The sequence below is a fragment of the Saprolegnia parasitica genome (genome assembly GCF_000151545.1).
Source record: "Saprolegnia parasitica CBS 223.65 unplaced genomic scaffold supercont2.108, whole genome shotgun sequence".
NCBI classification, from domain to species: Eukaryota; Oomycota; class Saprolegniomycetes; order Saprolegniales; family Saprolegniaceae; genus Saprolegnia; species Saprolegnia parasitica.
The window spans coordinates 66,437-86,879 of record NW_012156502.1 but is presented as its reverse complement, the minus strand read 5'-3'; the positions used below and the strand labels follow the sequence as shown (position 1 = coordinate 86,879).

The window sequence follows — 20,443 nt, the reverse complement described above, 5'->3', positions numbered from 1 at the left end:
GACCGATGGGAACGTTGTTGCCGCTGGTGGTCACGAGTTCGGTTTTCAGCCACGGCCTCAGTGCGACGCTCAAAACCAATTTCTCTCCACTCCCTTAAGATGACCCTCGACGTTTCTCCTGGGATCACCCAGTTCACCAAGGACAACGGCTGCGCGCTTTTCGGTTTTGAAGGCTGCTCGTACTGCACCCAAGCCAAGGACCTCTTCAAGTCCAAAGGCGCTCACGTTGGCTACTGTGACATTCAAGATTCCTCGACGACGCCGACGGACCAAGAGATCTTTCGCGCCCTCGAGCGCCGCACGAATCTAAACACGGTGCCCAACATCTGAATCGGTGGCAAGTTCGTCGGCGGCATGAGCGCGTTGAAACAGCTACAGAGCAGCGGTCGTCTGGACGCGGCGCTGGCGGAGGCCGGTTGCACCAACCAGCCCACGACCAAGCCCACGACCAAGCCCACGACCAAGCCCACGACCAAGCCCACGACCAAGCCTACGACCAAGCCTACGACCAAGCCCACGGCCACGCCCACGACCAAGCCCACGGTCAAGCTCACGCGCAAGCCGTCGCCCAAGCCCACGACCCAACCCGGAGCGCAGCGCAACGGAACTTTGTCGGATGCGTAGACGGTCGGCTTGTAGTACGCGCTTGCTCTCGTGACGCGATGCCTCTGCGCCTTGATGTTGATGTATTTTGCTCGACTGAAAATCAAACATACTGTCCTCCACAAATGGACCCCATTGAGTAGACACAACAAGGGGGGTTGAAACATAGGACGTTCGTTCTATAGGCCACACCAAGTAGAACTACGCAAGCATAAGTATGAGTATCAGGATTCTCTGCAGAGTACTTCGGACTACCACCGGGTCAAATACTATACTCAAGGGAGCCAGGAGCAGTCGAAGCGTGGTGTCGTATCTGGCAGGGCGTCATCGCCGCCACGTCCTACTCCACGGCGCTACTCGATGGGTTTGTGCTGCTGGCGAGTCTGCAAGCCGCAGTTGCTTTCGGCGGGCTTGTCTGCTGCTACATTCTGGGTACGGCGCCGATACCAACGCACTGCGTGCTCTTGGGTGCTCTTGTTGGCGCGCTACCGACGCTCCTCGCTTGCCACTACGAGAGGTACATAGCCTACTAGTAACTGGTTGATGACCGACTGGACACAAGTACAAAGGACTGTAGGCGGAATGCAGAGGTGCGTCGAGGTATAATAGCGGCTTGACCAACTGCAGATACATTTTGGTGCTTCTTGAAGTGGAGTGTGGTTTCCCGTGTCGCGACGACACTGCAAAGCCAGCTGCAAAGCAGGTGGCTTTCTCGTTTTGGCTCCTCAATGGCGAGCCGTTTGCTTCTCCCCTCTTGCCGCTCACCTCCACTTCTCCTACAGCACGCCAACGGTTCGAATCTGTGCAAACCAGCGACGGCGCTTAGACCAACGTCCATATTACATCACTTTTATGTTTGTCGATGGACTCCATCTGTATGACAGTACAGGTGCATACAACCTGTAGCACATCCACAGGGCGACAAAAGCAAAAGCGCTGGCGGATCTCGCTCCGCCTTTGATCTTGACGCACAATTGACACAACCAATCGACGACGATGATCCTCGAATTCCCGGCAAAATGCTGGCTCGTCTTGACCAGAAGAAGGTGGCCGCGCCACATTCGACGACGACCGTGCTCTTCGCATGCGCAGTGACAACAGTAGTAGACAGGACTCCATTCGGTGAAGTGGACCATGGACTCGTTTGAACAAACAAGGATATGCAGGGATCGTGCGCCTCGAGGTCCTACTCCTCCACGTGCACAAGCAGCCGTCGTATCCGAGGACGACACCACATCTCTCACCCTGCACAGTTTCGCAGCGCGTCGCTTCACGTCTCGTCCAGTGGACCCCGTCCACTGCTTGTGCTGCTCTGACCTATCGCTCGGTCGCAGAGACCTCCCACCGGAGAAAGGACCTCGTGGCGACATTGCGTGTCACCGACGCCCACCTGGCTGCGCGCCCATACAAACTGCAAGTGGTTGTACCAGCTGGCGCGTAGAGGCTCCTCGGCGCAGTATCATCCGAGATTGCTCATTGTCGCTTCGACACCGCGCGTGCGATGTCGTCCTTCACGCTGCCCCGCGGCGTCTTTCAGACACCCGAGCTGTCGCCCGAGACGAAAGCCACGCTGCGAGACCGGGGCCACGACCTCCTTCGCTCGTTCGTCGCCAGCGTCACCAAGAAGCAAAACAACGCGCTGGTCTGGGACCCGGTCGGCGACGCCCATGGCGTGAGCCTCTTCCAAGCCATGGACCCGAGCCACACGTCCGAAAACAAGCGTACGTTTCCTATGAAAAACGGCGCGACATTCAAAATGTTGCTAGACGTGATGCAGTACCGCGCGCTGGCCAAGATCAACGCGACTCTCGACGAAGTCGCGCGCCTGCACCGCTTTGACACCAAGGCGCAGTGCGACCAGTACCGACGACACTACGCCCACGACATTCTCGACCTGCTGCCGCTCTACGTCCTCAGCGAACCGACGAGGTCCGACGCGACGACGTCCCGCATGTACATCAAATGGGCGGTCATTCAGAGCCCGGTCGCGCTCATCAAGGACCGCGACTTTACCTACCTCGAGGTACACCCGATAGGCGCTCCAGTATAGGCCATGACCATCCTTTAGACGCAAGACGAATTCGTGCTTGAGACGGGGCGGCGTGGCTGGGCGTACTGCCAGTCGTCGATCTCGCTGCCAGGGTGCCCACCGCTGCCGCAGTATGACGTGGTGCGTGGCCACCTCGCCAACTCAGGCTGCGTGTTTCTGGAAACCGACAAGCCAGGGACACTCGACGTCATCTATCATCTTGGCACCGACGTTCACGGCAACGTGCCTCACTTTGTGCGCCAAATGGCCATCAAGCGCCGCGGCAAGTCGATCGCGCGCCTCGACAAGTACATCCACGAGATGCGCCTGAGTCAGCTCCCCATGCGTGCGAAAAGTGCGATGCCCCATGGCCCGCTCCCAAAGCATTGCGCCACGTGTTTTGTGTCGTTCCGCTTTCGCGCGTCCAAGATTTGCCAGAGCTGCGGCCAGGTACTGTTATCGATTTTTAAGGAAATTCTCATGGATGCAATGTGGACAGGTTGTCTGTTCAAAGTGCAGTCGCAAGTGGTCCCTGCACGTGCTCGAACACTCGAAAGCCGACGTGCGCATCTGCCACGTGTGCTCGCTCGCCGTGCGCGATGGCTCGGTGCGGGAAAAGGCCGTCGACGGCGCGCCCCGACGCCGCGGGGTCGAGAGCGCGTCGATGCCCGACGTGTACCGCCCGTCAGCGCGCTTTGGTGAAGACGAGAACCTCACGGCATCGATGCCGCGGCCGTTGACGCGCCGCCCATCCGACATGCTTCGGCGCCCGTCGTCGTCGAGCCAGATCAGTGACTGCAGCCGGGTCTCGACCTTGAGCCAAAGCTGCGACCTCTCGTACGTGGAAATGTATGGGCCACCCATGTCCCCGAGCCGGCGGTCGTCCGTGGCCCGGACTCAGCGCCGGCGATCGTCGGTGGCCATGCGCGTTGCACCGACGAGCGCACCGGCCAAACACATCCTGACCGACCATACGCCCGACTTGAGCGGCGACTTCGACATTATCGCCCCGGCCGTGACGACAACACTGCCATAGGATCCGACTGCAGCGTAGCATACTGTAGCATAAAAAAACAACACTAAAACGCCCCCTGCAATCTGTCTCATACGAAATCTGGCTTTTTGGTCCAGTTGCGAAATGCGAAATGTGCTGTCGTCGCTGCACGGCAGTCCTCATCACCGCGTACTACAGTACGTACATTCCACCGAGTGCAGACAGATTTGCCCACGCCATAAGCCTTCCTGCATTCAACTATTGCTCGATATGACCGCGGAAAATAAAGGGACTATATTTTGAGACCAAAAATGACGTGGGCAAAGAAACAGCCAATGAAACGCATCTGTTGTGCTCGAGCGCTTCGAACCCGGCTGGTGGCGCCTCTCGCACATCATCGCGTCCTCTGTCAGACACCAATTGGCATGCCAAACAGAAGCGATTCCCGCTGCCCGACGACTACTTCCAGGCGCCGCCGCTCTCGTTAGACGACGCCGACGCCTACCGCGCGACCGCCGACATCAACTTGGCCGACCTCGTTGCGTCGGCGACATCGCCCATGAAGCTACAGACATGGACACCGGTCGGCCGGACCAGCGGTGTCAACCTCTTCCAAATGCACTCATCTGCGTTGCCAGCCAACGCCAGTATGAGCGCCGACACCTTGTCGTTTCGAACACTTACCGATCCTGTAGGCTATGTCCCGTACCGGGCGGTGGCGCGCATTTCAGCAACGATCGACGAAGTCGCAGCGCTGCACGCGTTCGAGACGCGGACCAAGTGCTTCGAGTACATGCGCTGCTACGCCAGTGACATTCTCGACATCATTCCTCTCTACTCGCTCCGCGATCGGACGCCGGACGCGCCGCACCATCAAACGTACGTCAAGTGGGCCGCCGTGCAGTCGCCGCTCTCCGTCATTAGCAACCGCGATTACCTCTATCTCGAGGTACTACCTCTACGTAGTTTTTCCTCCTTTTCACGAGATAAAATAGGGCCAAAACACGTTTACCATGGCGTCCGGGCGCCGCGGGTGGGCGTACTGCCAGTCGGCGATCGAACTACCGTGCTGCGCGCCACTCAAGCAGCTCGACCTGGTGCGCGGGTCCCTCGAGCACACGGGGTGTGTCTTTCTTGAAACATCGACGCCCGGCATCCTCGACGTCGTCTACCACATTGCATCCGACTTCAAGGGTTCAATTCCCCAGTTTGCCATGCTTTTGGCGGTGCGCCGCCGAGCGCGCAAAATCACCATGGTCGACGATTACGTGCACCAGCAGCGGCTCCGCCACACGGTCCTGCTCGAGTCCTTGTCGATGACGTCGGTCCCGGCCACGACCCGTCCGAAGCACTGCATGCTCTGCAGTAGCTCGTTCCGGTTTCGCCGCCCCAAGACTTGTCAGCCCTGCGGCAAGGTATTTGGTCACCAGCGTGGTGCCTCTGAAATCACGTCTGTAGGTGGTATGCAGTAGCTGCAGCCGCAAGTGGACCATGCCGACCGACGCGAGCGCGCCCATGCGCGTGTGTCACGTCTGCTCCAAGACGGTGCGCTCATCGCTGCCGCCAACATCGATGCTCGGGCTTCGCGACACAGAGAGCATATCGGACACTTCGCTCGACGGGGAGAACGACGCGTGGTCGACCGAGCCGCCGTCGCAAGGTACCGCCAACGACGGCGTCGACATGGCCTATTTGCAAGTGTACGAATCGGCGCCACGGCGGCCGAAACCGCCACGCAAGAGCAGCTTGGACCTGCCGGCCCGACCGTCGATGCTGCGACCGCGCACCTTTTCCGAAGACGTCGACTATAGCACCGACAATTCGTTTCTGTACGACATTGACAGTCTCGTCGACCCCATGATCACGCTGCGTGTGCATAAATGCTAACTACATTGTAATACCACACCCTCTCTCTCCAATGTACCAGGTCGTCGTCGCATCGTATCCACTACTAGTACCATGATTTCACATGAACTCTATCCTGGATGACTCTTTTCTCTTCACTTGAAGCCGCCCGCACCCCGTACGCGACTGTAAGACGAGCCAGACGTGTCCGTACGCCACTGCCCGGTGAGGAAAAAGATTGCTACTACTTGTTGTCTTCAACAGATGGCTATTGCTACCGGGCGTCTGTACGCATGGGACATCCCCTCCGTACAAACATAATGCGAAACGCGCTCATTAATGCAAGTCGGCCAACCTCCTCCGCCCAAGCTCACTCGTACTCGCAGCGCATCGCGTTCGAACCGATCAACCCGAACCCCATTCGTAACCCTACCCCTCGCTTCTAAACGCTTTGGCACGGCTGCCAGTGTCTCTTTTGGCTACACTGCACTACTCAACACATTTGGTCATACAGTTTGCATGTTGCCTCTTACGTGGTCGTATAAAAGGTGTACCGCGCGGGCCACCCGGCCTTATCAAAGCAGGCAAAGGCACAGACCGTCGTGACGGCCGCGAGGTACCAAAACTGCCGGTAAAAGTCGGCGAGCATGATGCGCTGGATGCGGATGCGGTCGCGTCCCGTTTGCTGCGACGCCGGCATTTTCTGCATCTTGTAGGCAAAGATCTCGCGCGCCAAGAACGAGCCGCCGAGTCGCCCGAAAAACATTATGAGGCAGCGCAGCCACATGTTGAGGAGCGGCGGTGGGCCGTGCGTCGCAGCCTCCTCGGGTGTCTCGACCATCGAGAGCCACGAGAGGATCGAGGGCACGAGCACAAGCGCACTCGTGTCGGCCATCATGTCTTGCTCGGCAAGTTTCATGAGAAAGTACAGTTGGTGCAGCTGCGGCCCCGTGACCGTCGTAGTATTGTCGTCGTCGTCCTTGGCTTTAGGTGGCTCGGGAAAGCACGTCCGCCGTTGCCGCGCCGCCTACATGCCGTACATCAAAACGTCATGCAGCGAGCTTGTAATAGAGGATGGTCTACGGCAGGAGACGGGGGCAGGTGCGGCACCGTCATCCCATCGTCGTCGGTCTTGACGCTCGACTTGGCCGCGCGAAAGCAGATCGCGACCGACGACCCCAGACACATCTACCCCACGAAAACGACAGTTTAGCTTGCGTAAAAATAGAGTTCCGCACCGAGAGACATTGGAGCTTGGGGTGGAGGCAGTGGACGCTGAGCTGCGTCACGTCCGTGTACACGCCGGTATTGGCAAAAACCACATGCAAGTTGTTGATGACAAGCATGGCCACGTAGAGCATGTCGATCGGCGTGTCCGAGCCGACCATGAGGTACCAAAAGAGATAATAGTACAGCTGCGCGCTGTACAAGAGCGACGGGTAGGCGTACGGCTCGGAGAGCGTCTGGACGACGCGCGTGAGCATGAAGAGGTAGCCTTGCATGACGACCAAGAAGAGGCACGAGACGAGAAACTTGAGCGTGCCGCCGTCGTCCTTGTGGGTCGCTGCGACGACGGCAAAGAGCGTCAAGCACAGGTGCCCCACAAACACGGGCACGTGCACGAGGACGGTCGTAAACATAACGAGATAGTTGAAGTCGTACTGCGTGTCTGAGACATTGATGGCTTCGCTGGCGCGCGTCAACGGCGCTGGCATCTAATGCACTCCATAGTTTGTCCTAAAGGAAGAAGCGTCCTACCAAGAAGACATGGTACAGGAAATAGCCCACGAGACACGGCGAGAGCGCGTAGAGGGGCCACCAGTACATGTCGAGCGACGACGCCGGCGTCCGTGCTTGGCTTGGAAAGTTGGAGCAGATCATGGCAAAAAAGCACACTAAAATACTCGCGCCTGCTGCGTACAAGAGCCTACCGAGCATCGCATTTTGTGATTACCCTCGACCATGCAGAGCGAGCCGCACCGGTTGGAGATGGCGGTGGTCGGCGTTGGTGCCATTGTCGCGTCGTCGTCGTCGTCCTGACTGTCGAGGTGCAGCGGCAACAGCAAATCGTGCGGGTAGTAGGTCGACGAGACGACGCTGGTGGAGGAGGAGGATGTCGGCAGTGACGTCTGCGCCTCGGGGCGTGCGTCGTCCGACTCGACCTCGATGCGGATCGTGCGCGGCTGGATCGCAAAGCAAAAGGGCACGCCGACAAGACCGACGATGCCAAACATCGTGTTGCCCATGAGCCAGCTCAGCTTGCTTTGGCCAATCGAGATGCTATGGGTTGCGCTATGGCGCTTGCCCTCCGTAAGGACAAAGCACTCGATCAGGCTGTTGAAGACGCTAAAGACAGCGAGGCCATTCCAGAAGAGTGCCTTGAGCCGCGCGCTGAAGAGCGGGTAGCGATAGACGAGCGCAAAGGGCATCGCGATCACGAGCAGATTGCAGTAGTACCAGACAGATCCGGCCGCGGCCGCGTACCCGAGCACGCCCGCGAGGTGCCCGACGCAGCTCAGCGTCACCACGAGCAGCAGCGTTAGCACGGGAAACGTAAAGCGCCACGCGATAAAGTACCAGTCTTGGCGCCGCAGCCGGTGCGAGTGGTCGTGGCGCAGCCAGCGCAGCATGCTGCACGGCAGGCTTAGCAGCGCGCAGAGCGTGAGGAGGGCGAGCCAGAGCTGCTGGGCGAGCCGCCTGCACAAGCCGCCCACGATCATGCTGCCGAACAACGACCGTCGCCCGGATTGGATAAAACACCGCCAATCACCGCGCGATTCGTGGATCGGCATCTGCCGAAAATAAAAAGCGTCGCCGGATACACGCGATCACGAGGCGACTCCCGAGACGCTGCCGGGCGCGTCCTGGGGACCGAGGTCAGCTTGTGTCATGCCAGCCATGGTAACGTGGCACGGTGCACACTTTTCTTGAAAAAAACCTCACACTGCACGCCCTGCCTGGATTTAAAAATGGCATGTGCCGATTCCGCCATTTTGGATTGCATGGAGGGTAAATGACAGAACTGGGTGTGTTTGGTAAAAGCTGCGTCAAAACAGGAATTTGGAGAAAAAATAACCATTCGCTTAAGTTCCCGGCAGGGTATTGGGGTTGTTTGGCAAGTAGTCGCAGGGAAGGGTAGGTGGGGGTGATGAGAGGTGTTGAGAAAGGTTAAAGGATTGTTGTACAGGTTTTGTTTGCGGTTAAGGAGGGGTAGGAGGAGAGGGGCATGTGAAGACGCCGAGGCGAGCCACTTTGAGCCACCCTGAGCCACTCAATAGTAAAACCAAGTCTATGTATTTTTATGCAATTTACCCAGGTTTGGGTTGATTTGGGCCCACGTTCACCCAGTTTTGACATTTTCCCTTGCATGGAACCGAGACGACAGTCGACCCGGCAGAAGCGACCCGCGTCCGCCCAAGTGCCTGCACAAGAGCCGCCAGCGCCCAAGAAGACCAAGGTGGCGCGCACCAAGGTCGCTCCTGTGGTCCCCACGAAGGCCAAGGTGACGAGCGGCAGAGCCGTTCTTGTGGTGCTGCCCGGAGCCTCGGGCACGTTCAGCAAGGCCATGCACGACCTCGTGCTCTCGCAGCTAAGCGACGTCGTTGTGCACAACGCGATGGACGAGCGTTTGCGCTGGAGTACTCGAAAGGCAGCTGCGCCAGCCAACTTTGAGCTCGTTCGTAGCTGCTGCCCCTCCGCCGCAGACCTCGCGACGTACGGCGCCAGCAAGTTCTACGTGTTTGCCCATAGCTTTGGCAACCGCGTGCTCTGCGAAATGCTTGGCGCTAACGCGTTACCAGATGTTCACGGTGTCATTCTCTCGGGCTTTCCGCTCTACGGTCCCAAGAACAACGTATATTCAAGCCGCATCGAAGTGGTGTCTCAAGGGGAAGTAGGACGAGCGTGTAGACCAGTTGCGCCTCCTGCCTGCGGCAACACCGGCATTGGTTCTCAGTGGTGACGCCGACGAGTTTTTGAATCGGTCATTTCTCGACACCTCGGGTGCTGCGCTGCTCGAGGCTACCCTTAAAACACTCTCGCATACAGCACTCGACGTCGTTATCTTGAAGAGCGCTGGCCACGATCTGCCCAAGACAAAGGGCAAGGACGCCGCCGCGACGACCGCAGCCACTGCTACATACATGATCGAGTCCATCACTAGCTTTCTCACGACGCACCATGGCGCTTGAGCGACCGCGGCTTGCATTTTTGTCCAATTCCCCCACGTCGTTTTAACGCGTTTAACGCGTTTAACGTATGACGTGGCACGCTGTGGATGTTTTGCTTCCATTTGACGGTTTACAACTGGTTCAAATGCTCCGTACCCGCCACGTTTGTCGCCGCCCGCGTGTGCACAAGGCCGAGCTACCTGTACATCATCCATTTCTTTGGGGGCAGCGGCGTCGTGCCGAAGCGAACGCTAGCAACGTGGACTAGTAGGCGCCATACCAGCAGCGTACAGTGTAGTACAAGTACAAAATACCACAGCGTACCTACTTCTCACAGCGCGTCGGCGTGGTGTCGCCTAACGTTGAAATCGCCACGGGCACACCAAGTGTCGGAAAGGTCGACGCATTGCAAATCTGACACTTTTGTCCATGGAGAATGCATCGTTCCAGTCGCCTGAAAGTGGTTTTTGAAACGTATATTTTGTGTTGGGGACCGTTTCATGCGTTGGAAAAACAGGTCGCCGCCGCCTCTCTCCAGCCCCGACGCCTGCACAACATGTCCTTACCTACTTCGAGTACGCACCGCCACTTGCATCGCGCATGCCATCAACGACGCTGCGCTGCCATAAGCCACGGCTTGTACTATTATAATACATAGATGGCCCTCAAGTCCTAAAATCCGGATGTTGGGTGTCGTTTCCGGATGCTAATGACGTGGCATTTCGAACAACCCAGCAGGATGCGAATGAAGCGGCGGCGCCGGACAGGCGCCATGCAAGCTGCAGCTACAAGCACGCGTGCGAGCGAGTACATCGTATGGCCTGCGGGCATCCTACGTCTCCCTTGCAAGGCCTTGCCATCGTCGCGTGCCTTGGACGGTCGCTCGATCCAAGCCGATTGTGTGTTGAAATGTAGGGAGCCCATGCTTTAGGTTGCAGCACGCATGGTCTCTCGCCTTGGATCAGCGCCTTAGGCTACGTGCATGCCCCTGGGTCGCTGGGATCTCACCTCGTGCGTGCGGCTTCGCCTTAGTTCCGAGATCCTCCAGAAAGACGCCGGTCGTTTCGCCGCAATTTTTAGCTCGAAACCCAATTTCCGTCGTTGGCTATTTGCAGAGTCGCCGGCATGACGACGGAGCAGGCGCCGGTCCTCCCGACACCGTCGGCGTCCGTGCTCGACCCGACGCACTGGCGCATCGTGCACCTCAACCGCCCAGCCGCCAACGCCGGGTTCCCTGACAACGCGGTCGCGACGAGCAAGTACTCGTTCTATAGCTTCGTGCCCGTCTTCCTCTACGAGCGCTTGACGCGGGTACGCTTCTACCTCGCCATCGCCGTCGATCCTCATCAATACGGCGCAGGTGGCCAACTTTTACTTTCTCCTCGTTGGCGTCGGCCAGCTCCTGCCCTCGATCTCGTCGACGCTTGGCCTACCGTACCAATGGTACCCGCTTCGATATGCTACTCGCATCACGACGAGCTCATGTGCATGCCACAGGATGGTGCTCTCGATTGTGCTCTTTGTGGATGGCGTGTTTACGGGCCTCGAAGACCTCGCGCGCCATCGCGCCGACGCCGTCATGAACGCCCGGACGACGCTCGTGTACGACCCACATAGCGCCAACGCGTCCGACCCGTTCGTGCAGCGAACATGGAAGGATGTGGCGGTCGGCGACATTCTTCAAATCAAAAAGTACGAGGCCGTGCCCGCCGACGTCCTCCTCCTCGCGGTAGCCCGTCGCCTTGCCCTTCTTCGCACGTCGTCATAAATGGCCTGCTAGGTGCACGAAGCGAACCCGTCGTCGCCCATTGGCATGTGCTTTGTCGAGACCAAGTCGCTCGACGGCGAGACGAACCTTAAGATCCGTCAAGCACTTACGTGCACGTACGCGCAGCTCTCGGACCCAAGCGCGCTCGGTCGTCTGCCTGGCCGCGTCTTTAGCGAGCTGCCCAACCACGATATCAATAGCTTCACGGGGCGGTACGAGCCAGACGAAGGCAGCGATACGCTCTTCCCCCTCGACCTCAAGAACGTGGCGCTGCGCGGCTGCGTGATTCGCAACACGCCATTTGTGTACGGCCTCGTCCTCAACACTGGTACATAGCATTATTCCTGCACATGCCCATGGAAAGGCTCACGAATATGGGGTAGGGACCGACACCAAAGTCATGCAGTCGTCCAACAAGACGCCGACCAAGACGAGCAAGGCGCTTGAGATCATCAACCGTGGCATCTTCATCTTGATGGCTATTCTTATTGCGCTCTGCTTTCTTGGCACGATCTTGGATCTGACGTGGATGCATGCCAACGCGCCGTGGTATCTCTACTTTGGCGTCGGCGATGCGCTCAACGCCTTCACGGTCTCGTTCTCGGGCGGCGTCGTCATGTTTGGCTACTACTGGATCCTCATTGCATCGTTTGTCCCGATCACGCTCTACGTGTCGATCGCGATAGTCAAGAGCTACCAAACCATCTTTATGAACCGCGACCTCGGTAGTCGATTTTTGAGATTGGGTAGTGGGTAGTTGACCGCGACATGCACGGTGTAGGCATGTACCACGCGCCGTCCGACACGCCGGCCATGGTGCGCAACGCCGACCTCAACGACGAGCTCGGCCAAGTGACGCACATCTTTAGCGACAAGACGGGCACGCTGACCGCGAATGAAATGAACTTTCGCAAGCTCTCGGTTGCCGGTCGATCGTACGGCCGCGGCTCGACCGACATTGGCCGCGCGGCCCAGACACGCGCCGGTCGCGTCGCCTCCGTCACCGACATGGAAGCCGAGCCCCTCTCCGGCCGCACGATCCCCAACGTGCAATTTCTCGACCCGAAGAACGAACTCGCAAAAGACTGGCTCATTCCGCACCAAGCGGCCAACTTGGCCAAGTTCCTGACGCACCTCGCCGTGTGCCACTCGGTCGTGGTCGAGACGGACGATGCCACCGGCGCGTCGAGCTTTTCAGCGTCGTCGCCCGATGAGCTCGCGCTCGTGGCGGGCGCCGCCTTCTTGGGCTTCACCTTTGTCGGTCGGTCCACGGGCAAATGCACGGTACGATCCTATATCCTCTTGTAGCAGCGGGATGGAGAATGATTCGTGTAGATGCGCCGGCTTGTGCAGGGGGCTGCGTGCGACGAGGAATTTCAGATCCTCGAGCTCATCGAGTTCACGTCGACGCGGAAGCGCATGTCGGTCATCTGCCGCACGCCTAGCAACCGTCTCTTGCTCATGACCAAAGGCGCCGACATGGTACTTGGTGTCACTCTTTCAATGGACTCTTAAAGCGGATGATAGATCATCTACCCGCGGCTCGCCGCCGACGTGCCGGACGCGTTAAAGCGCCAGACGATGGCCCACATGGAGCAGTATGCGGCCGATGGGCTGCGCACGCTCGTGATTGCGCAGCGCACGCTGGACGAAGACTGGTACACGGCGTGGGCGGCCGACTACAAGCACGCGCTCACAACGCTCGACGATACCTCGCCCACGTATACGGTACAAGCCTCGTTGCCTTTTCACAACAACAATTGCCAATACATCGAATGCAGGAGGACTTGGCGCGGATCGAGGCACTGGAAGAGACGATGGAGACGGACCTGGAGCTCCTTGGCGCGACTGCCGTCGAAGATCGGCTCCAAAACGGCGTGCCTGAAACCATTGCGTGCCTCTTGAACGCCGGCATCAAAGTCTGGGTACGTGTCTCGATGGATCGTTTGATTTTACGTTGAAACAAAGGCTGATCCGCGCCATATCTGCACTAGGTCCTCACAGGTGACAAGGAAGAGACGGCCATCAACATCGCGTACGCGTGCCGGCTCTTGACCGACGACATGGACCGCATGGTCCTCAACAGCGATGCGTGCGGCCCGAGCGAGGACATGGCAAGCTATCTTCAGCGGGTCTTGACCGAGCGCGTCAAGGTCGTCCGGGCGTACGAAGCCGCGCGCGGCACCTCGAATTCGTTCCAGAACGTCCAAGCCCAAGCGATCGTGATTGACGGCCTCGTGCTCAAGGTTGTCTTGACGTACCCGCAGCTCAAGTTTCTCTTTCTCGAGATTGCGCAGTGCTGCAAGGCCGTGATTTGCTGCCGCGTCTCGCCCAAGCAAAAGGCCGAGGTCGTCGCGCTCGTCAAGAAGAACGTTGCCGACTGCCGGACGCTCTCGATCGGCGACGGCGCCAACGACGTGAGCATGATCCAAGAGGCCCACATCGGCATTGGCATCTCGGGCCACGAAGGTCTCCAGGCGGTCAACGCCAGCGACTTTGCGATCGCGCAATTCGAGTTCCTGCGCCGGCTCCTCCTCGTGCATGGCCATTGGAACTACCACCGCATGTCCAAGCTCGTGCTCTACGTCGTGTACAAGAACATCATTTGCTACTTTAGCGTCTACGTCTTTGCGGTCTACGCGGGCGGCTCGGGCACCTTGTACGTCAACAACTACTGGCTCAACGGCTACAACATCTTTTGGACGTTCCTCCCGATCATGATTGTCGCCGTCATGGAGCAAGAAACGTCAGCGTCCATGGCCTACCATAACCCGGGTCTGTACCACATTGGCGCCCACGGCGAGATGCTCAGCTTGCGCATCTTTACAGCGTGGATCTTTGAAGGGCTCTACGAGGCAGTATGTACCAAGAAATATCGATGAGAGCAAGGCGACGTAGTGTATGTGTAGGCGGTGTGCACGCTCGTTCCGCTCTATCTACTCGGCAGTGTGGACTCGCAAGGCAACTCGTTTTCACTGCTCAACGTCGGCGGCGTCTCGTTCTGTGCCGTCATTGCCGTCGGGTGGGCGAAACTGGGTCTCAACACGGTCTCGTGGAACCTTGGTATTTCAGATTAAGGTTGAGAGTGTGTGTTTGATGACAAGGACGTAGGCATGCACTTTGCCATGTGGGCCACACTGCCGTTCTGGGTCGTCTCGGGCTACGTCATTTCCAACTTTATGTCGAGTGCGATCACGGACCACATTTTCCCGTACATTTGCACGCTGCCCGAGAGCTACATGATTGTGTTTCTCTGCGTCGTCATGGCACTTTTCCGGGATTTGATCTACAAGAGCTACAAGCGCGAGTGGCGCCCCGAGTACTACCACGTCCTCCAAGAGGCCGAGAAGCTCGATCTTGGCGAAAAGATTGCGTGGACGGGGCCCGTCATTCCCAAGCACTACAAGCCGTTCATGGTCGACTTTCGGTCGTACCTGACGTCCGAGCTCAAGCCGCTTCGAGGTACGTGCTTGCTTCTTTCGAGCATTTGCCGAATCGCTCGCATTAGATCCGACGCTCGCGATTCATATTGTCAAGTCGCCACGCGGCGCGGTGCTGCGACCGCCGGCGTACTGCGGCTTTGCTTTCTCGCAGGCGACGCTGGAGGACCGACACGGCGGCGCGTTGCGGAGCCTCATTTTGGCGCCGGTGCGGACTCTGCACCACGTGGAGCACGCGCTGGCCCGTGCGCTGAGCCCCCGCGCCGCGTTGGCCGCCGAAGTGCAGTTTTGGCGCGGTGTCGACAGCATGGACGTGCCGCACTACTACCAAGTCCAGCGGTACACAAACCTAGAACGCATGCAGCACCTGAGCATATTCATGTCATAGGTACCAAGTGTTTTTGGGCTGGAGCGCGCCGTTTACGCTGGCCGACCCGCTCCAGTTTTGCAATCGCGACATGGCGCTCGGCGCGAGCCACCGCCTTAAGACGCACGAGACCGACTGGATGATCGACAAGAGCATTGGCATTGAAGAAGCGTGCGAGGCGGACGGCGGGCACTGGGAGTATGCGACAAAATTTGCCGACTTTAGCAAATTGGACCTCGACCGCGAGAATCTGCGGGTCAAGCACCCGGGAAAGCTCAAGCGCGGGATCAACAAGATCATGGGGCGCTGCGTGCGTCGACGCCGGTGGATTAAGGCACCCGAGACACCGGCCATCGAGGCCACTGACCAAGTGCAATTAGCCATGCACGACACGACCACGCCGTAGGCGCCCCGATTATTTACATGCACCGTACTTGAATGCGTAGTAATGTATTTGCATACTCATGGACCAAGAAGTCTCTTGAGAGAGTGAAAAGTCTCGCTTCAAATCATCTTTTCACGGGTAGCGAGGGGTTGTTGAAAGATGCAACCGGCAAGAAGGTACTACTAGTGCAACGATTGCGACAGAGCGGGTTGCGACACCACCACCAAGTAGCTTGCGCCTTGGATTGCTCGACGGATTTTCGAGGCTTCAAGCCGCAGCCTTTCCTTCCACTCATCGACAAGCTCGTAGACGACGACTCGGCTTGGACCGCATGAACCTCATTGACATGTAGTAGACTTGAAAAAACCAGTCGACGACCCCGTTGAGTGCAAAGATCCAAAAGATGTCTCAATCAGTCCGACGACGACGCTACAATAGATTGATGCGCCACAATATGAACGAATGCGATCCACTGATGCCCGTTTCAGCTAGGCCAGTGTTCGATTGTCGAGAAGAGGGAGGAAAGAAGCGGGCGGAGATGCCGTGCAATCCCCAAGGCGACCGGTGGCGAAGGGCCAGCGCCAACCATCGATACGATCAGGTCGATAGCAAGAACTGAGATATAAAGTACTAGCAAGTTGTCGTACAACGCGTATAAGATCTGAGTGCAGTGCACCTCGTCGTTGGTGCAAACAATGGCATCGATGGCGATCTTCGCGTTGCCGTGTCCGGATGCGCGAAGAAGTCCGGATAAAATTGACGCGGTATCCAGGATCTTCCCAGAATGAAGTGAAGAGCCACGGGAATAACCGCCGCAGCATGCCATTCTTGCTTGGCGTGATGGACGATCGCATGGAGCCGACGCGGCTTTGGGCGCCCAAGGAAGAGGCCTTTGGGCCCGCCGACGCCCACATCCTCGCGACGCTCCTCGGCCTGCGCCCGCCGGCCGTGCCCAAGCCGCATGTGTGCGACGTGTGCAAGAAGCAGTTCCGCGCCAAGTCGGAGCTCGTGACACACGAGCGGACGCACACGGGCAGCAAGCCGTTCGCTTGCAAGTACGACGGCTGCAACAAGCGCTTTGCGCATAGCTCCAACCTCGGCGCGCACCACAAGGCGCACGAAGGCATCAAGCCGTACATGTGCACGCACGACGGCTGCAACAAGCGGTACGCCCACAGCGGGTCGCTCAAGGAGCACGTCTGGAAGCACTATGGCGTCAAGCCGTTCGCTTGTCAAGTCGCCGACTGCAACCGGACCTTTACGCAGCGCTCCAACTTTGCCCGCCACATGAAGAAATGCCACGGCGTCCCACCGTGATGCTGCGTATTTAATGACATCAATAACGTCTCTACTAGCTTGGCTCAGATTGTCATCGAGTGCCACTGCAACAAGAAGAACGTGTCGATCCTTTTCCAAACTTCACAAACCCAGTAAAATACACAGGCTCGTGAAAGGTCAGCATTTGTGTCGACTCAAAACGCATCCCAACGGCTGCCGAGGTACACTCGACGACGACGATGGAGGTGCTTGTCATGCTGACGCCGCCAGAAGCGGCGTCGCTCAAGACTATGCTGCTTCGACTCGCCTCCGATGCCATCCATGGCAAGACCACGACGGAAGAGGTTTCGAGGCAAAAGACTGCATTGTCTGCAATATGAAAGACTAGCTTTATAAATAGTGTAGGTAGCCCACAAGCCGGTCGACTACGCGTACAAGTAGATCTATACCCGCGGGTAGGGGCATCGTTGTCGCGCCATGAGAGAAGATACGAGCAAGTGTACCTTGGTGCCCTTGTAGTCGCCGGTGGCCGTCGGTTGCCACGACGGTATCGAAAAGATGTTGGTGCAAATGCGGACGCCATTCGCCTTGGCGGCCTCGAGCCTATTCCGCGGTCGCTATTACATGGGCGAAGAAGAAGGCATGGGCGTACATGGGCAGCATGGCCTGAATGCCCTTGGGCACGAGGTAGAGGAAGATGAGCGTCGCATCCGAAAAGTCAGACTTCGTTGCGTCTTCTTGGCGGATCGTGACGCGGTCGGTCACATCATGCTCGTGGATCAAGGCGTGCGCGCGCTGGACGAGGCTGGCGTCGCACTCAAGGCCGACGCAGCGGCTGCCGCACTGCTTGGCGATGGCCACAAGTAGCCGCCCGTCGCCGCAGCCAATGTCGTAGACGACGTCGTCCTTCGTCGGCGCAAGGAGGCGCAAGGCGACGTCGATCGCACCGGCACCGGTCGGGTTGAACGGCGCGAGGGTCGTCATGCTCGTGGCGAAATGCAGTGTCTTTGCCTCTTCGGCGTCCATTCGGCGTCCGGATAAGTACGGATCGCGTGCTTTGCATAGTCTAATCGCACGCGCCCTTGCCATTGTGCGTCGCTGTACATGAACGTGTCTACCCTGCGAGAAGACGTCTTCTGCATCGACGTATGGAATCGCACACAGAGAAAAGATAGTGATGGTACCACAGCGTCCATCGATTCGGCGTGATGAATGCGTCGCCGGGTTTGGATCCAAGCAATTGCGTGCATTTAGTGTGTGTAAAACACCGCCTTTGGCTGTGATGAACATGGTGGGGTGTAAAAAGAAAGAGCCAATCAGCGAGCGCTAAAGCAGTGGAATGGTGGGCACATTTGTCGGCGACGGCCGCTTCGTCGGCGACGGCGGCGCGGCACTCCAGTGTTTGTGGTACGTTGTTCTCATACACTGTTTATATGCATGCTCAGACACTGGATAGGAGCCAGTGGAAGTGGAAGATGATTCCCAACTGCCCGGGACGGTACATTGTCAAGAAGAACCGCGACATTGTGCGATTGCACCTCGCAGATCTCGTTGCTTTGCTGAATTTAGACGTCGTCGACGACGAGACGGCGCTTGCTGGCGGTCTCGCGTTGTCGTTGACGGGGCCGGTTCGACTGCTTCAGACGACGAGTCCGGTGATTGCCGACACGGTTGGCGTCGCGCTCTTCCCTGGCGGTGGCGGTGTCATCACCTACTGCAAGCCCACAGGAGATTACGTCCACACGCTCAACACCCACAGTGGGCTCGCGCGCAAGCTTGCAGGTCTTCGTTTGATTTCAAGCTCAGAGCCACCGTTGGATCCGAGTGATTAACCAGTGACAACAAGATGGCGAGGCATGAAAGGTCTTTCAAAGCACGTTGGAGCGCAAAACACATTTATTTATTTTTTAATAGTTGTTGACATCGGAAGGGTTCAAGGGTGCGTTCGGTGTGGCCATCACACAGATCACGCGGAGGACGAATCACGTGGGATCATGCCGCCGACGGTACAGACTCTTGCATTACTTTCTCTTCTTCCTTGCGAGTACATACTACAGGCACTTCTGCGGCGTTCTCCTGCAAAAAGTGAGAGAAATGCTCACGAGTTGGCGACGCTTTCGTAAATGTGCATCGTGATAGCGTGTCGCGTCTACGGGTGGGCACGCAGTATGAAGAGCAAAACCCTGGATGTCACAGACATTAGGGAATGACGGGTGATCATCACGACCATGCAGGCTGGCGTGATGCGCGCATGCTTGTTGCTGGTATGATGTGATGCGCGCATGCTTGTTGCTGGTATGATGTGCTTCGCTCTGCGCCGAGATACAGCGGCGAAGGACCGCTGGTAGTGCGATTGTTGCCGCGTTATGTTACTTGGAAATTGGCTGCATGGTCATCCCTCGCTTCACGATCGAGTGTCACGTGCAATTCGATGTCTCGTGTATGAAAGCGGTATACACAAACCTAGTTCAAGCAACTTGTCGTCGTTGGAGCTGCTACAGTTGTTGGAGGTGTGTCCTGCACCGGGATGCAATTGTCCTCGATCGTTGTGCAGAAACAAAAGCCATTTTCAACCGTTGAAAGGAGCAGGTAGACTCGGCGTCAACACGCAATGTAACGACTGCGGGTTGAGCAAAAGATGACGCGCTAGTGGCGCAGGACACTCGCACGCGACCACGTTCTTCGTGCAGCAGCACAACTCGTGTCGAGATGCCTGTTTTCAAACCCACGTTTCGGATCGAGGTCCCAGCATGTCCTGCTTTCGCGTGGCATTTGCCTATTCAGTACTTACACTATATCTTATATATGGTATAGTGTGTACCCATTGTCGTATATAGTGTACTTTTGTATAAATCACGCTGCCAAGACCAAATTTACCGTAAATTTACACTTCTCTAGCTGAACTCATCTGGTTTTATGCGGAAACACCTGGTCTTATGCGGATTTGTATGCGCCATGCAGAAATGACGAGACTGGATTCGTGGTATTGCTCTTTTTTGTCTAGCCTACATGAAGAAATCATGCATTGGCAAAAGTAGCAATGCCAAAAATACTGTCCCAAACCGGAAATTAAGACCGTACTTATACAGGATCAGATTCTACAGTACAGTTCTGTTCAGGTCAGGCGGTGTATTACCGTAATTACCCTATGGGTTTCGTTCTTAATGTGGTCCTTTGCCGAGCTACTTGAGCGACCTGTAGCACTTGATTTCTTCCCACTACTCTCGCACGGTCAAGCCTCAGCAGAGCACGAGTTGGGGAGACCAATCGATGCACCGCGGGGCCACGTCGGCGCTTTCGCGGTCGTGAGCCAGACCCGTGTTGCGGAGCTCCACTTGGATGCGACCTTGGGCCGACCTGGAGCTGCAGCACCCGAAGGTACACGGGGGGTGCTCACTTGAACTCGCGGGCTGATGGAAGTCGTTTGCTGGGGTTGGACACTGTTGAATGCATGGCTGATGTTGAAAAGGCTCGTCGGCTGCGAAGATTGGACGGTGGACGTATGTCGCTATCGTGCTAGTTGAGTGCGTCGAGCTCCGCAGCGACAGTGCGTGGAAGTCGGCGA

At 57.5% G+C, this 20,443-nt stretch overlaps 8 protein-coding genes across 8 annotated transcripts; 6 read left to right on the top strand and 2 right to left on the bottom strand.

Annotated features, from left to right (window-relative positions):
• Window positions 1–99: 99 nt before the first annotated feature.
• SPRG_13860 (hypothetical protein) lies at window positions 100–624 on the top strand (the record flags this gene model as incomplete). The annotated part of the gene is made up of 2 exons (XM_012352856.1): window positions 100–315; window positions 343–624. The coding sequence occupies 2 exons, from the start codon at window positions 100–102 to the stop codon at window positions 622–624; spliced, it is 498 nt and encodes a 165-aa protein (XP_012208246.1).
• A 1,480-nt stretch (window positions 625–2,104) lies between these two features.
• Window positions 2,105–5,543, top strand: SPRG_13859 (hypothetical protein; the record flags this gene model as incomplete). Its single annotated transcript, XM_012352855.1, has 7 exons — window positions 2,105–2,626; window positions 2,672–3,082; window positions 3,132–3,647; window positions 4,063–4,273; window positions 4,322–4,575; window positions 4,622–5,041; window positions 5,085–5,543. 7 exons carry the CDS (start codon window positions 2,105–2,107, stop codon window positions 5,511–5,513), a joined length of 2,763 nt encoding a protein of 920 aa, XP_012208245.1. The 3' UTR covers window positions 5,514–5,543.
• A 457-nt stretch (window positions 5,544–6,000) lies between these two features.
• SPRG_13858 (hypothetical protein) lies at window positions 6,001–8,191 on the bottom strand (the record flags this gene model as incomplete). Its single annotated transcript, XM_012352854.1, has 5 exons — window positions 6,001–6,498; window positions 6,555–6,659; window positions 6,710–7,186; window positions 7,230–7,398; window positions 7,452–8,191. 5 exons carry the CDS (start codon window positions 8,189–8,191, stop codon window positions 6,001–6,003), a joined length of 1,989 nt encoding a protein of 662 aa, XP_012208244.1.
• Window positions 8,192–8,838: 647 nt separating this feature from the next.
• Window positions 8,839–9,367, top strand: SPRG_13857 (hypothetical protein; the record flags this gene model as incomplete). Its single annotated transcript, XM_012352853.1, has 2 exons — window positions 8,839–9,324; window positions 9,359–9,367. 2 exons carry the CDS (start codon window positions 8,839–8,841, stop codon window positions 9,365–9,367), a joined length of 495 nt encoding a protein of 164 aa, XP_012208243.1.
• Window positions 9,368–10,725: 1,358 nt separating this feature from the next.
• Window positions 10,726–15,701, top strand: SPRG_13856 (hypothetical protein). Its single transcript, XM_012352852.1, has 14 exons — window positions 10,726–10,951; window positions 11,001–11,083; window positions 11,138–11,369; window positions 11,421–11,736; window positions 11,792–12,133; window positions 12,190–12,692; window positions 12,744–12,890; window positions 12,936–13,136; window positions 13,190–13,333; window positions 13,403–14,266; window positions 14,318–14,471; window positions 14,520–14,870; window positions 14,917–15,187; window positions 15,237–15,701. The coding sequence occupies exons 1-14, from the start codon at window positions 10,766–10,768 to the stop codon at window positions 15,619–15,621; spliced, it is 4,179 nt and encodes a 1,392-aa protein (XP_012208242.1). The 5' UTR covers window positions 10,726–10,765; the 3' UTR covers window positions 15,622–15,701.
• Window positions 15,702–16,390: 689 nt separating this feature from the next.
• Window positions 16,391–16,952, top strand: SPRG_13855 (hypothetical protein). The gene has a single exon (XM_012352851.1). The coding sequence runs from the start codon at window positions 16,420–16,422 to the stop codon at window positions 16,915–16,917; it is 498 nt and encodes a 165-aa protein (XP_012208241.1). The 5' UTR covers window positions 16,391–16,419; the 3' UTR covers window positions 16,918–16,952.
• A 273-nt stretch (window positions 16,953–17,225) lies between these two features.
• Window positions 17,226–17,908, bottom strand: SPRG_13854 (hypothetical protein). The gene is made up of 3 exons (XM_012352850.1): window positions 17,531–17,908; window positions 17,382–17,481; window positions 17,226–17,321 (listed from the first exon to the last, which is right to left on the bottom strand). The coding sequence occupies exons 1-3, from the start codon at window positions 17,902–17,904 to the stop codon at window positions 17,304–17,306; spliced, it is 492 nt and encodes a 163-aa protein (XP_012208240.1). The 5' UTR covers window positions 17,905–17,908; the 3' UTR covers window positions 17,226–17,303.
• A 289-nt stretch (window positions 17,909–18,197) lies between these two features.
• Window positions 18,198–18,752, top strand: SPRG_13853 (hypothetical protein). Its single transcript, XM_012352849.1, has 2 exons — window positions 18,198–18,285; window positions 18,335–18,752. The coding sequence occupies exons 1-2, from the start codon at window positions 18,218–18,220 to the stop codon at window positions 18,708–18,710; spliced, it is 444 nt and encodes a 147-aa protein (XP_012208239.1). The 5' UTR covers window positions 18,198–18,217; the 3' UTR covers window positions 18,711–18,752.
• Window positions 18,753–20,443: the final 1,691 nt, after the last annotated feature.